This window comes from Molothrus ater, chromosome 3, assembly GCF_012460135.2.
Source record: "Molothrus ater isolate BHLD 08-10-18 breed brown headed cowbird chromosome 3, BPBGC_Mater_1.1, whole genome shotgun sequence".
In the NCBI taxonomy this organism is placed as follows: Eukaryota; Metazoa; Chordata; class Aves; order Passeriformes; family Icteridae; genus Molothrus; species Molothrus ater.
The window spans coordinates 12,401,794-12,418,129 of NC_050480.2; the positions used below are offsets into that span (position 1 = coordinate 12,401,794).

The 16,336-nt window shown below is 45.9% G+C and overlaps 2 protein-coding genes across 3 annotated transcripts in view; one reads left to right on the forward strand and one right to left on the reverse strand.

Annotated features, from left to right (window-relative positions):
* FBXO11 (F-box protein 11) overlaps positions 1–1,343 on the forward strand; it is a 70,799-nt gene extending 69,456 nt beyond the window's left edge. For both annotated transcript variants that reach the window (XM_036381362.2, XM_036381363.2), the window contains exon 23: positions 9–1,343. In XM_036381362.2, the coding sequence (XP_036237255.1) occupies positions 9–138 (130 nt within the window). In that variant the 3' untranslated portion in view covers positions 139–1,343. The remainder of the gene's footprint in view (positions 1–8) is intronic.
* MSH6 (mutS homolog 6) lies at positions 1,310–15,568 on the reverse strand. Its single transcript, XM_036381361.2, is given in 11 exon segments — positions 1,310–1,466; positions 1,823–2,022; positions 2,187–2,341; positions 2,875–2,964; positions 5,129–5,246; positions 5,801–6,066; positions 7,379–8,620; positions 8,623–9,922; positions 11,080–11,252; positions 13,718–13,920; positions 15,417–15,568. Coding segments are annotated over 10 exon segments (3,786 nt in total). The 5' UTR covers positions 13,878–13,920; positions 15,417–15,568; the 3' UTR covers positions 1,310–1,384.
* Positions 15,569–16,336: the final 768 nt, after the last annotated feature.

A 16,336-nucleotide genomic window follows, 5' to 3' on the forward strand; every position in this document is an offset into this window, starting at 1 on the left:
TGTTGTAGGTTTTTCTGTGACTGTGGTGCTGGAACACTGTCCAATCCCTGTACGCTCGCCGGAGAGCCTACACACGATACAGATACACTATATGACTCTGCTCCACCTATAGAATCTAATACATTGCAGCACAACTGAGTTCCTTTTCAGAAGAAAGTCCTGCCATTCTAATATCATAACTATTAAAACTTTTTTTTTGGAGGAAGTTACACTTGCCCATTTCTGCAGAAAGAGACTGTATTAAAGCGGATGTGTGAGGTGTTGACACTATGGAGCTCAACCTACCAAAAAAGAAAGTGGCAATATGTTGACTCAGGATAACAGAACTGGGCGTTTTAGCATTACTGTGTAAACAAAGACTTTGAAGGGACAGAAGTGAAGAAAAATAAGCTGCAATTTTGTACAGATACCAACTTCTGAGAGCTGGTGTTTTTACAAGTAGCATTGAAACGCAGTCCAATTTGCAGTAGTACTTCTGTAGACAAGCAGCATTCTTTGTTGCTGCCTTTATGGACATGGGTACCAATCGCTTTTGTAACATGGTAAAAATGTGAGCTAGCACTTCTGCATTTCTTTTGATTTTTTAACATTTATTCAGATTGAGAAATATGATTTTAATGCTTTAATCTCATGTAGTTTGTTTCTAATTTCAAGCAAAAAATCTTATTGTACTTGAATGTGTCCTGTTTTGTTAGCACACCTAGACTTGCTGTAACTGTACTCATGTCCCAGTATGTACGTTCTTTCTATGAAAGAGAAAACACTAATCTTAAATTATATCCAGCAATTTTTCTGGTGTCCTCTGAAGTTAGAATAATCTCCTCCCCTGCCCCAGCAATAGTCTGTACTCAAACCACCCTAACAAAATAAAGAAAAGCGAGTGTTTTAATGAGACTTCCTAGACTATAATGCACTATAAAACAAAGTACCCATGTAACTAAGTTTTGTGAAAGAAATTTTACTATGTTTTAAAGTACACAGTAGAAAGTCTCCTCAAAACAGTCTTGTACTTTTACTCTGTTCATAGTTTTTTTTGAACAGTCTGGACATTACTTACATAACCTGCTGGAAATCACAGCAATTTCCTGCTCTAATGAAGCTGAGACAAGTATATATACAGCCCTATACAGTTTCATAGCTTTTTTCCATTTATGTGTATTGGTGACAGTGGGTAATCAACAGCCTGAAAGTGTATGCATGTACCATAACATCTAGACTTAATATATTGTGGAGTACTCAATAACCATTATGTAGAGGGTAGGTATGAATTAAAGGGTTTAATTTCCTAGGAAAGACAATGGAAAAATGGTCATTTTTAAAAAATAAAGTTTATTAGATCATAATGTTGTCTGCTCCCACCTTCTTGAGAAAGCCGTGCGAGTTCCTAAAGCCGGTTGATCATCGCCGTGAGTTTCTGAACCGCGTTTGTGTCACAGGTTGCTCCATCCACCACCTGGCACAGGTACCTGGGGGAAACAACCACCTTTACTGACAGGGACACTGAGGGCCAGAGCTTGAGATTGCCATTCCTGCAATAGCTTTAGGAGACATGGATGTTGAGCCTGGTGTAAAGGCTGCCAGCACACCCCCCCCAAGCACCTCTGTGTGCAAATTCAGACTGGCACAGTGACCAAGGCTTAAAATACTGCTCATCATCTCTGCCCTCCCATAGTACCTCCCTCCCTCCCTGTGAACATCTGATGTTCACAAAAGTAGTTCTAACTGCCCCTCGTGCTGTGACTGAGCAAAAGCCACTGCCCAAATATTAAAATGTGTTCCTATAAGCCATTTGCAACTTTGATACAGAAACCCTAGGCCTTACCTAAATATTCTCAGTGAGACGGTTGCTTTTTCAAACTCTTTGGCTTTTCTGTGCCCCTTCTGAATGACTTCCTCTGGAATATCTGCAAGTCTTGCAGCGTTGAAGCCATAGCTCTTTGGGCAGGCTCCTTCAATGAACTTGTACAGGAACGTAATGGTTTCCTGGCTTGGATCCTCACTCTCATTTTCAACCATGCATGCCTAGGAAGAGCAAGTCACAAGTTAGAGTTTGCAAAATTGACCTGCAGCCTAAGAAAGGCATGGGACACCATGTCCTGTTCCCAAACCAGCCGTTTCTCAGGGCAGAAGAGCACAGAAAAGCAGGAGAAGTCCCAGCAGGGAGAAGCCCATCCTCCCAGCCATACCATGTGTCCCAGGCGCACGGCCCTGCTGTGGGAATGGTCCTCCACCAGGGAGTGGTAGTGAGTGGAGAACAGCGTCCGGCACCGGATCCTCTGCGCCAGCTCCTCCACCACCGCGCTCGCTATGGCTGTGCCGTCAAACGTGGCCGTGCCTCTGCCTGGGGACACAACAGGACAGCTGTGGCAGCACGAGGGGCACAGAAAAGTCAATCCACAGCTCACGTGCTGCTAGACAGACACCCTACAGACAATGCAGCAAGGCATTTGTACTGTTTGTTTCTTCCCCTCCCTGCTGTGTGCAAGACAAACTAACAGCAGTGAGGGCTGAGAGCCACCAGCAGCAGGGGAAGGTGACCTGGGTGTTGGCCCCATAACAATCACCCTCTTCTGCACTGCAGAAAAAAGATGTTTCTGCTCCCCTGAGGTTTGCTGCAAGTAATTATGCAAAGCAAAAGCAGGAAACCACAGCTGGAAATAGGGTAATAATGACAGGAGTGGGAGGTGGTGATGAGTTCCCAGGGCACCCAAGATGTGTTCATGTTAGAGAGGCTGACACACCAGTTAACACCACCATCATTATGGTGAAACTGGCCCTGTGTACTTGGCTGCCATTCAGACAGCCCAAAAACCTTGCAGCCAGTCTTTCATCTCACAGATTTAGCTTCCATCTATTACAAAATGGTCTAATTACCCAGTTCATCCACGAGAACAAGGGAATGCTCTGTTGCATGCTGCAGAATGCTGGAAGTCTCACTCAATTCAACAAAGAAGGTACTTTCACCTTTAAAGGAAATGACAAAAAAAAGCGCCACAAAGTAAGTCAAAGATCTGAGAACCACAACTAAAACCTCATTTAATCTGCGCTAGAATCTCGGTTAAGCTAAAGCGAAACTCAGTAGCTAACTGAAGATGAACAAAAACATGACACTGTTTTTCCAGAATGAAAACAGCAGTTTCCCTTTTGCCAGAAAACACAGGTCTCAGTTCCTTTAGAGTACAGGAATAAGCACAAGCACAATTAATTAAGTTTTCAGGCCAACACACCTGCTTACTTTTAATAGCACCAGTCAAAAGTAACAGCTGGACAAAAAGAGGGGCACAAAGGCTACAATGGGAAGAATTTTTGTCCCTTTCTTGCTCTGAATGCAGAGGACAGGCTGAAGGTGTGTGTGGCTTTCCAGAAAAAAAAAAAAAAAAAAAAAAAGCAAGCAGAAAATCAAAGACTAAGAGACTGGAATTACTGGTTTGATTGTGATGTCAGGAGGGAACTATTTGGATAATAAAGGCTTTATTTGTATGTTCTCTCCTTGAATGAAGTATGACAAAAGCAATATTCTGCTGCTAAGGCTCAAGCATCTCATGGGAGTTTCAGCAACCCAGATAATACAAAGCCTGAAATTTACACCTGAAATTGGTTTTAGCAGATTATGAGCAGAAGTACACAATTATTCACACCCTTCCACGTGATAAACCCACACTTACAAAGTCGGGATTTACTTGTTCTTTGTGGAGATCATTACAAATAATTACAAGTAGCAGCAATTTATACCATTAAAGGCAAACATTTATTTCCTGTGCTCATGCTGCATGAGCACTGCTTTGCTCTAACGAAAGTTTTCTAACATTAATTATTAAAGCAGTGTCCACCAATCTGATTTTCTGCATTAATTTAAAGAAATTGCCAGGATTTAATGGTTTCAACAATATTTAAGAATAACCATTTATTCTCTTCAGAAAATAAAGCCCTAAAATTTTATTACTGAAAAAATTAACTTCATAAAAGTCCTGCTGACATCCATTACAAAGTGACTGCCGTGGAACAACTTTTCAGTGCTTTCCTGTCTAACACAGTGTGCAAACAAATGCATCAAGAACAGATTTCACAGCTCATTCTTTGCAGTGCTTACCCTCACAATTGAAATGTCAAATCAGAAGTAAAGTCCTCAGTTAACTGAAAAAAAATTGAAAATGCTAGATGCTAGACCATCTCTCATGAAGGAAGGGCCCTTCTCATCTCTACCATAAGCATTTAAGTATTCGTTCACACTTTTGATTTCTTCTTGTACTGAAATTAAACAAAATGGAGACAAGCTGGGCAAAGAAAGCCTTAATAACATTCTCTAGCTGAGTAGAAGAGCCTTCATTTGGGGAAGTGTCAATATTTTTTTTAATTAAGAACTTGGAATGATTCATTTCCAAATTCCTTCTGTGCAACAAGTTCAGTGGGCTTAACTCTTTCATATTCACTGACCCACATTTTTCAGCAGAGAGATCACAGAAAACCTGTGCCCTCCTTAATGAGCAGTGATACTACTCTTAGTACAACAATCATTTTATTTTTCTAGCCCAGTGGCACTTTGCCCATCACCACTGGCAGACTTTATCATTCCACTTGTCACGTCATCCTCCACTTGTATCTTCCTCTCCACTAAAGGAACAAAATACTCCAAGAACTGTCAACTACTACTTCCAAGAAGGACATCTGCCTCTCTTGCTCATCAGAAGAAATCAGATTTCAAACATAAGGTATTCTGATTGAAACAAGGGACTTCTGCAGTCCTTGCAGGAAGGTACAAAGAACTCCTGTGCAACAGCTGCCCCAACATCACTGTTCTATTTCAGAACACTTACAAAAAGGTATCAGTGAGAGTAGAGTATAATCAATTCTAAAAAAAGATACTCCTCAGACTTGCATCCAGCTGGGAGTTAGGCTTTTAATACTAAAATTCATTAGGAAGTGATCCCCTGCATCTGTCAAAAATCGAACGGACGCACACATGAAAAAACAAAGCCTAAGTACAATCCTGTCTCCACTCTGAACAACAAAAGAAAAGAATGCACAGCTCTCCCTGCAAGATACTGTTGTTCCCTTTCCAGCTTGCCACTGGAAGCAGGAGCAGAAAGTTGGTGCCCCCTGTGCAGCTAGCTGTGTGTGAGGCACTCACCGGCCATGATCCTGTCGGAGGCGCCGAGCCGCGTGAACACGCGGTCGATGGGCGTGAGCCTGCAGGATTCCGCGGGCACGTAGCACCCCAGCTGGGCCATGACCACCAGGAGACCAGCCTGCACAGCAAACAGGGACAGTCACATTTGCAATGGTGCTTGCAGCTTCAGTTCCACACACAGAGCGAGGGCACGAAGCTGTGTTTCCCCTAAAACAGGGACTGGAGTACAAAAAGCTTCCCGCTGCTTTAACAGCTCCAGGCTGCAGCAGCAGCATCTCTGGCAGGACTGAACTACTCTGAACGCCTTCAAAACACAAATTATCACAGCAAGCAGTGTTTATAAAGCGACCTCCCTGCTGATCTCTAGTTTCAGCTTGTTCAACCTGCAGAAGCATCTTTTGCCAGCTGATGCCAAGTCCTGGGTAAGTCACTTGAAAAAGATAAACGGTACTCTTATTGCCTCTTCCCAACCAACTCTCCTAGGACAACTAAAACTTACCCCTCCCTACTAAAGCAGACAATATCTCTGAACATGAGCACTTTCTACCAGCCTGTGCAATTGCTGCACACCCTGAAGGCCACATCTGGGACCTCCTGTGACACCCATGACAGCCAGGCCCTGTAATTCCCTCACCCAAACCCCACAGGTACCCTGGGACACATGACAATCACCTGTCTCATGAGCGTAGATTTGCCACCCATGTTGGGGCCAGTTACCAGAACACAGGAGGCCTCACTGCTGCTGCCTTCATCCTTGATGCCTATCACGATGTCATTGGGAATAAAATCATCTCCAAAGAAAGTTTTTGTGATGCATGGATGGCGGGAATTTCTGAGTTCCAGGAAGGGAGGAGCATTATCCGTAGGCAGCAGGATTACAGGTCGGCACAGAGGTCCATCACCACCTTGACTGTAGTGAGCAAGGGACATCAAGACATCTAGAAAATGAAGAGAAATTCCAGTCAGTTACACTTTCAAATTTCTTCATGCACTGGAATTCATTTACTCATTGAACAGCAATTTTGTAGAAACACTTTTCTATTTTATTCCATTTTCCTCATAAGGGAAACACCCACGAAGGACTCCAGAACAAGTAAAAGGTGGGAATATTTACAGTGTCTTTCCTCATTCCTTCCAGATTTCTATAGATGTCATGATAAAAATGCTCCCCTATAGTTATTTTAGTTCAAAAGTCTTTAAAATCCACATCATTTCATTTCAAAAGTTCATGTATAAAACAATAATGTATTGCACTGGTTTTTCATTTAGAACAAGGAGGAAATCAGCTTCTGTGACAGTGAATTACTTTGTGAAGAATCCCAATTCTGCTTGAAAGCTGCCAGAGGAAAACTGTATAAATATTAAAACTCTGTGTGTCCAGCAGGAAGCAGCAGCACAAGACCCCTCAGTTAGCTGAGCCCTGAGGTTCTAAAAGCTGATCACCCACACAATGAGACTCTTCATGATTTTAGAGGCTTTATGTACACACATTACAGCTGAGCCTGGACACCGAATTCCTCTCTGCTGGGAACCAATTCAGCACTTGCCCTGAGCTGTGGTGTGGCTGATGTGACTGCTTCCCAGCTCTCCCAGCAAATCCATTCCCAGCCAACACTCCCTGCCTGCCTGCCCTCCCTTTTCTGCTCTAGTGGCATTCAGAGACTGCTTTCATTTTTCCCCTGGAACAAAGACATCCCAGAGTGCCTCATCCTAGCAGAAAATCCACAGGACAGAAGTATGCCAGTCCTGAGAAGGGAATACAAGAGATTCTTCTATCTCACAAATTTAAGGAGGATTTGGGGAAGCCTTCTTGGTAGACTACCTTCTTCAAGGCTCAACAACATTTTTATTTTTAAAGGATGGCCAGAAAGCATCCTGCTCAGATAGAAAAAAAGCTTACCAGCAGGTTAGATTTTTATAGCTCCATTTAATAAGAAGCTACTAATCCACACACAAGGCTCTGGAAGCAGTGAGGCCCACCAGGCTACACTGAACTGGGAGAAACACTTGGCTGCACATCTACAACCATGCAACGGAATGAAGAAATAGCTTGCAAACATCACAAGGCCCAGCAACTCTCCTGCTATTTAGCAACAGGACAGAAACAGGGAATCACTGTTAATTATCAAAGCCCTTACCACAATCAAGAGCTTTCAAACACAAGTCAAGAGCTGGCAATGAGCTTCCCCAGATCAGACTTCACCAGCACAGGGGTAGTTTTACAGTGTCAGAAGGAGGCAAAGCTCTTACCCAGCACAGCAATGCACTCCACAGCTGTCTGCCAGTCCTTGCTGTTCTTGTCGAAGTTGTAGAAGAGGCGCCTCATGCAGTCCTTGAGGGCGGCGTCACGGCGCTCCTCGGCGTTCACCATGGCAGCCAGCATCTTCTCGATCTCCTTGGTCCAGTAGCGCTTGTAGCCCTTCCTGCTGGACCTCAGCTCGTACTCCTCGGGCAGGTTACGGGAGATGACACTTTCTGGGATCTCCATCTGGTACCGGTTCTTGCCCGTCCCCCAGTACTGCACGGATTTGGACCCAAGCAGCTTGCGCTGCTTATCCAGGTACTTCCGAAGGTCCTCCTCGAGAGCTCGGATATCCTCCAGTGCTCCATCATAATCGGGGTCGAAGCCCAGCTTGGGGGTAATCACTCCTGTCTTCCGAGCCTGGTTGTGATCAAAGGCAGTGTCCCACCTGGTGAGCTCTGCACTCAGGTCTGGGAAGCGGCCATCGGGATTTTTGGCTTTGCGGGTGACCAGCTGCCTCAGGACTCTGGATTTGAAGTCACTGGCAAACTCCTCCATGAATTCGACAATTTCATTCATTATTTTGAATCCCTCCAGGGTAGACAGAAAGTCAGCAATTTTTTTCTTGCTGTATTTGAGTTCTTCATAGAAGATGGCCCTGCTGTCAGGATGGTTCTGACTTTTGAGTGGTGACCCAATGCTGTGAATTTTGCTGAGCAGTCTTTCAAGGTCAGGCAGTTTCTTGAGGTACTCAGTGACTTCAGACATTTTATCTGGCACTGCCAGGAGGTCCTCGACAGCATCCAAACGATCATTGATCGATTTAGGATTACAAAGTGGAGCGCAGAGCCACTGCTTCAGGAGTCGCTTCCCGAATGGTGTACAGCAAGAATCAATCCTTTCCAACAAAGTACCTTCTGTGCTTCCATTGGTTCCATTCTGCAGGACTTCCAAGTTCATCAGGGTGACTCCATCCAGCACCATCCGCTGGCCAGTTCTGCCAAACAAACTACTTGAACTCATGGTTTTTGTAATAGCAATATCCACAGGGACATATTCCTCGAAGTTTGCCTGTGATAACAGCTCCTGATCAATCAGACATTTTTTGAGATAGAAGACACATCCCCCAAGAGCTGACAAAGCTAACTCACTGTTTTCACCAGGAGTTAATCCCAGGGAGTCACTCTCTGAAGTCAGAGATTTGATTACAGAGGGCAGAGAACATCCATTTTCAGAATTCTGCTTCTCTTGAAATATCCTTCCTCAAGAAGGACTTTTAGTGTTTTAGACGCATTCCAGAACTGGGAACCTGAGGTCAGCCCTTCCTGAATGCAAGAAACCAGAGAGCCCTTCAGAATCTTCTGTGTGTCCACAGACAGGTTCCCCTTCTCAAACAGCACCTGCACAGGGGTGTAGTGAGCTACCAAAGTCCTGAACCTGGAGCAGTGGCGGTCGTCCGGGAACTGGCCGACGTGGAACTTCCCCATGGAGGTGTCGACGAAGCAGACGCCGTAGAGGCGCGTCCCGGCCGCGTCCTCCTTCTCCTTCACGCTCAGCAGGAACTTGCTGTTGTTCTCAGAGGGGTCGCAGTCCATGACGCTGTAGGTCTGCGTTCCCTTGGTGATGATCCTGCAGATCTCTCGCCGCACCACCTTGTCAAACCTGCTGGAGTGGCCCGCGGACCTGCAGCGCGCTTCCATCATTTCGGGCGTTTCCGTCTGCTCCACGCGCGCCACCTTGTAGCCCTTCTGCACCAGGACGTCGGAGAAGCGGCCGAACGCCGTCTCTGGAAAGCCCGAGTGGGCCCAGGTGCCCTTCATGAAGATCAGGCCCAGCTCATTGACGCCGGTGACTGCGTCCATGTGATACAGCTCGTAGAACTTCCCCACCTTGTAGCAAATCACGGCGTCGAAGTTCTGGCTTTTGAGCTGCCACCACCTCCGCACGCCCGGCGTGCACTTGTTGAGGTAATCCTCGGGCACGTACAGAGTGCAGGGGTCGTAGTCAGGGTCACCCTGACGCCTCCTGTGCGCATCCCTCCTCTTCCCTTCCTGCAGCCAGTCCAGCTTTTCGTGCTCCCACACCGAGAAGCCACCAGTGCCTCCACTGCAAGCATTTGCTTGAGATTCAAAACTTTCAGGTGCTGCAAAGGATGTCAGCTTAGACTTGGCTTCTGAAGAGACTGCTGCTGCTCTTTTGGGTGTTTCAGAACAGTCATTTCCCAGGCTACTCCTTTTAGCAGGCTTTTTCACCTCTCTTCTCTTTCGTTTCGAAGGGACTTTTACGGGGCTTTCTGCAACACTCTCTGCTTCTGTCTCTGTGTCAGAAGACTCATTTTCATCCACCCCACTACTGGCTTCCTCACTGCTGGCTGCTTCTTTCCCATCAGGCTTGAACTCCACATCAGAGCCATCGTGGTCACTGTCAGAATCCAACACTCTCCTTCTCTTTGCTTTCACAGCTCTTTCCCTGCTCATCACTCGCTTATTGCTTTTCACATCCTCCTCACTATTACAGTCTTCACTGTTGCCTGATGCATTTTCACTCATCTCCTGGAAAAATAAATTATTTTGTCTGTAGATAATTCTGGCTACAAAGATACTGCTGCATAAAGAAGTGCAAAAATGTGCAATAACACAGTACCTATGATGCTTCAAGCAAGAGATAGCAGAGCCACAGCCAATTCCAAGTATCTTAACAGAACCCAGGTTTTTTCTGGACAAGTAACTTCTACTGGCCAGTAGCATAATCACTCTTATTTCTATTCTTTAAAGACTCATTCATTACTGTGCATATGAGATGCTGATGAACAAAGCATTTAAACTACACAAAAAAGAATATGGCACATGTAGGAGAAAGGGAAGCAACTCCATAATTTGCCTTTTCAGCTTCAAACTTTAATGGAAAACCAGCAGTGGAGGGACTGTAGTGAGTACAAAGTGCCACTGCACATAACACAATGCCTGGAGTGGCACCTGTCCCTCAGGGCCACTGTCACACTGGAGACTGAATATATGAGCTAAGGGAAGCCACCATCCCACTGACAGTGTCCTCATACCATTCCTCTCCAAAAAAATCTATTCCAAGGCATATGGTGCTTCTGAAATAATAGCTGAATCAACACAACATGAATACAATACAGAAAAACATCACTTTTTAGTTACTCACCAAGACTGCTGTTAACAGTGCAAGAACTGGTATTTTAGTGCTACTCCACAAGATGAGGGTGGGCTCCAAAATTGCAATTTAATGCCTTAGATGAACAGTCAAAAAGGTATAAATTCATATATTAAGACACACTAAAACTCCAGATCAAACTTAGGGCAACTTGGGACTATGAATAGCAGATAGAGAAGATAAAATGATGCATCAGAAAAAAGCATTTCTGGGTGAAAAAGTAGGTCACCAGGGAGTGATGAGTGAAGACAGTCAGAGAAGTTGAGTAGATTCTGAGGTCAGTCCTTACCATACAGAACACCAAAGAGACTTGTCTTTCCAACTAGAAAAGATGAGAGACCAGCATATGACCTGACAACACAGAAGCAGTACAAAAAAGACAAATGGATACATATGTGTGCAAGATTAACGAGGAGATAAGCTGTGATTACTGTACCAGAGAACTGCAGGATATTCCATGCTCAGCTCCAAGTCACAGCTTCTAAGTTCTAGCAATATTTCTGCAAGTGACAGCAATTAAGAAACATTTTACCTCCATTTCTTCCTCTTCCTCCTCTGTGTCTGAAGGCTCATTGCATACTGCCAGTTCAAGCCTCTGGGTTTTATCTTTGCTCATGGCATCATCTGCCAGCACCATGGCTCTTTTAATTTCAGGCTTTGTGCTGTAAAACATACCTCCCTTCATCGTCTCCTTGTCTGATGAACCTGTAAAAAACACAGATTTGTTAAGAACAAATGCTAAATGCTAGACTTAACATTTGTTAGTCTAGTGATCATAGTTCACTTTTAAATGCATTCAGACAACTAGCATTCATATTCAGATAACTAAACTCCTGTTTTTTAGCTGCTACCACTCATTCTCACCACATCTTAAATACAGCAATCTATCACTCCTTCATCCTGATGAACTACCCCCGGGGAAAGTACACCCATTCACAAATGAAATGCCTACCTCCATGAACACTTGAAGAATTGCTTCTATTTCTGTAACTCATTAGCACACGTGAGCACTCCTGGGCTGAGCTCTGACTCACTCTCACTGTAGTTAGCACTGAATTTAACACTGGCAGAGCAGCAGACAGACTGACAGACCACAGGGCTGTTTTAGCAGTGACAGGTAGGTTCAGCCAGAGTTATCTTCACTTTCTAGGCACAGGCCACCTATGGCACAGACCTGAAAGCTCTGCTGGCCTCCAAAGTGGTGCTCTGAGTGCAGCCAGGCACCCAGCCCAGCCCATTAGCCAGATTAGCTGATGGCCAATCACGCTGGGCACCCAGGCTGCCGCTGCAGGGCAGTGAACAAAGCCTGCTATTAATAACTGCTGCATTCCCTCCTCCTCCTCCTGCACAGCCCCTCCTGCCACCACCTGCACACACACAAACCCAAAGCCAACCACTCTACAGACCGATTTCAGGTCCTTTTCCCCACTCTTGTAACCCCATCATCCAGCACTACTGACTGCAGCTTCAGCTCTAAACCAGTGGCACACAAAGGCAGCGGACCTGGAGGAGGCCAAACACCCCAGAAACAACTCAAACAAAACTCTGACTCTCAATCAACTCCCAGTTTGCAGTAGCAAAGCAGGGAGTTACAAGTAGCTGCTTCGACAGCGCAAAGGCAACACATTAACAATCCAGATCCCCCTTTTGGCTTTCCAAATGCAATGAGGCAGTCTAAAAATATTTTGCATTAATATTAAATGTGACTGAACAACGTCAGAAGAAAAATCTTCTCATACAATTGAGCTGCAAATTTAAGGGTGCAACACCTGCATATTCACTTAACCAACTGCTGTGCACCTCCACTTCTTCCTGCCCACCTGTTACAGGTCTGGCCCTGTGTTGTCTGCACTTACTCAGGTACAAAAAATAACACAACCCAAGAAACTTACCCATTTTCTTACCCAAAGACTCTAACACTTTTCCTTTGTATATAAAAATGCTTTTTGTTTGAATTTAAAGCAAACAGGTATTTTGAATGTTTTTAATCTGTTCTGCATTCAACACTTTTCCTGTGATAGATCTGTGTATCTGTGCTTAAACTTCATTTTGGCCATTTTCTTTTGGCAAACTGATTAATTCCCCATACCTGTAGTTGCTTCTTTGTGCAACTACAAGCTCTCAAAATATTTTGATTGTTTTCAAATACTCTGGGGAAAGACACATATAACCATGGACCAATTTACTTGCAATAAATTATGCTAACACTCATGGCAATAACATTACCATTTTAATTTAAAACCATGGCTGAAGTGCAGCACACTGAAGTATAGAGGAGACAAAAATGTGGCTACATGATCACGAGATGGAACTCTGACTGTATAAAGGGAGAAACTATTTAAATTCAGTGACAGGTTTTTTTTTTTCAGTGACACAAGCAAATCCTACAGGGCATCAGAAATACTGTAGTACATATGAAGTATTTGACTAACAAGACAGTTTACAGCCAGACTAAGATTTTGACTAACAAGATTCAGTTTCAGCAACAGTAAAATTATGAAAAATAGGGGAAAACAGATTATGTTTGTTAAAATGGTGAGATTTATTATGCAAAATGTTAACTCATTTTTACATTTGATTTTCACTAGTTAGCCATGTCATTTCTTCAGTATCACAAACACCAACTCTGATCTGTAACTACAAGCACTGCCCTCACCAACACTCAATTCTCAAGTAATATATTTTATTTACAGAAATGCTGCACTGCTGAGAAGAAACACTACAGCAGAAATAATTTTATTTACCCCATATCCTGGGCCTGGACTTTTAATTCTGGACATAATACAGCTGCTTAAAAACTGGTCTGACACTCCTAATACTTTAGGGATTTCAGGGCTAAAAGTGGAAATACCGTGTTTACCTTTACATCATTTTTATACTGAAGTAAAGGAAATATCTCCAAACATTAGCAAGCTTTAAGTTTGTTTAATTAGTTGTTCTAATCCATTAAACAAAAGGGCTTAGTGTTTTATGTTTCAAGAATTGTAAAAATACAAATATACATGTAACCCTCAAAAACCTGTCACTTACAAAGCACAAAACATGCTCAATTCTACTCTTGGTTTTGCTGTTCTTTCTCTATGGAGAATCATATACCCTATATTCCAAGCCTGTAATTCCAAAACAAGTGGCATATTTCCATTTCAAACAGTTTTGTTTCTATCTCTTACCTTTGTATGGCTTCAGGTATTTAACACTGATCCAGCCCCTCGTAGGGCTGTCATCAAAGAACTGCACGTGGACACGAGTGGATTTTCCTTTCCCTCTGACTATTGTCCTTTCAGTGGGATGGTTGTATATCAGACATGGCCACCAGGGATAGCCTTCCATCTTGGCCCACACCAGGTCCCCAGGAGAATATTCACAGGAGACACTGCAGAGACAACAAACGTGTCATTTAAGGAACGCAAACATCTGGAACAGCTCTCTTCATAGATGTCACTGCACACTGCTGCTGAGCATTCTGCCCTCCAACCTGCATTACACAGTTCTTCCATACCACCACCAACTCTTCTCCTAAATTCTTTTTAGGTGCTCCTCCAAGTTTTGCTGGATTCCCACAGAGACAGAGCTTTATCACAGAACAGTTTGGGTTCAAAGGGACCCTAAAGGGCACCTGGTCCCAGCCCCCTGCCATGCACAGGGACACATCCCACCAGACCAGGTTGTTCAGAGCCCCATCCAGCCTGGCCTTGAACACTTCCAGGGGTGGAGCACCCACATCCTTCTCTGGGCAACCTGTGCCAGTGCCTCACCAACCTCACAGTGAGGAATTCCTTCCTAATATCTAATTAGACCTACTCTCTTTCAGTCTGAAGCCATTCCCTCTCACCCTGTCACTACATGCCCTTTTCCTGTAGAAACTAATTTTCAACCAGGCACCTAAAGAAAAGAGTAAGACTTTAAAAACCCTCAGGCTACAAAAAAATGAATAAATAAAAAAACTCTACCTGCACTGCAAAGCACCTGGTGCAGCTTTTATTTGCTCTCTCCTCCTTCCCACAGATTTCACCCCAGCCACTGCCACACTTCCACAGATGATGGCTGGGACACTCCTGCAGGCTGTGGCCCAGCCACCAGTGACACTCAGTGTGCTGACAGATGGGACACTTGCCATCGTGGTGTTCAGCACAAGAGAGAAAAGGAGCTCCTGGAGCGGGTCCAGCAGAGGGCAACAACGATGACTATGGGAAAGGAGCATCTCTCTTAAGAGGAAAGGATGAGGGAGCTGGGCCTGTTCAGCCCTGAGGAGAGATGACTGAGAGGGGATTTCATCAGTATGTATAAATACCTAAAGAAGGCGTTGCCAAGAAGATGGAGCCAGGCTTTCCTTGGCAATACCAAGCATTAGGACAAAAGACAAAGGGCACAAAGTTCCACCAGACCACAAGGAAGAACTTCTTGACTGCGTGTGTGACTGCGCCCTGGAACTGATTGGCCAGAGAGGTGGAGCCTCCCTCCCTGGAGGTACTCAAAACTGAACACAGCCCTGTGCCATGTGCTCTGGGATAACCCTACTCGAGCGGGGAGGTTGGGCCAGATGCCCCACTGTGCTCCCCTCCAGCCTGACCCACTGTGTCCCTCTGTGACACAGCACGGAAAGCAAATTTAAAACACGAGCGTGGCACTACTTCCAAGCAGCACAACCCGTCCCCGCAGGTGTCCCACTGTCCCGCCGGGAGCCCAGGCCGCTGCGGGCCAGCCCGCGGGCCCGGCCGAGCACCGCATCCAGGGAATGGCGAGGACCGCGCCGAGCCACGGGGCGACAGCGACACACGGACACCCCAAGGGTCCCGCTCAGACCGCCGGCGCCTGCAGCTCCGTCCCGCCTCCCCTTCCCGCCTTGTCCTTCCGCGTCCCCGCCGGTACCTGGCAGCCTTGGGGGCCTTGGCGGCCGCGCCGCCCCCCGCGCCCTTCTCGCCGTTCTCGCCGCGCCGCGCCGCCGCTCGGCCCGCGCCGCCCGGGGGGCTGCCGGCGGCCTGGAGGCCGTTCCGCTCCCCCGAGGCGCGGCGGGGCTCGCTGCGGGGCTCGCTGCGGGGCTCGGTGGCGGCCGGCGGGGCCGCCTTGGAGAAGAAGCGGAGCAGGGTGCTCTGCCGAGACATGGCCGCGGCGGGAAGCGCGGGCCGCCCTGCGCGCCAAACCCGCGCGCCCGGCCCCGCCCCGGCCCCGGCCCCGCCCCGCCCGCAGCTTTGGCGGGAAGCGCTGAGGGAGCGTTCGGGCCCGTGCGTCTCTGTTGGCCCCAATTGGTGCAAAACGCGGAATATCTGGAAATTTCCGCGAGAAAGGACGTTGGGGGATCTCTGATCTTTGCGTGCTTCCAACCCTAATCAACAGGAAAGGGGATTTAACGCCTGAAATAGCGGCTGACGAGAATCCCTGAGTGACGTTCGGGTGTTAAAAAGATAAATGACTTGTGGCTCGGGTTACCTTGTTAAGGTTTAGGGCTCGAGGTGATCTCCGACCTCGGGAGAGGTTAACAAAGCCTGGGGAGAAGGATGTGCAGCTGATAGTGGACACAAAGAATGCAGAATTTATGGGCCCCAAGGACATTTGGCAGGACCCCAAAGATAAGGAAGAAACTAATTCTAAACTATTAAAAATAAAGACAGCTCAGCAACTGTGCTGAACCAGCTCCAATTGGGTAAAATGTAATTCTGGCAGAGGGAGATGGTGACCAGCACTCATGGACCCAAGAAACCCACTGACCCAAAAGAAGGGAAAGACTGAGTATGGGACTAATTAGCAGGAGAAGCAAGAGAATCATTAATAAGCAGAAGACAGAATACTAA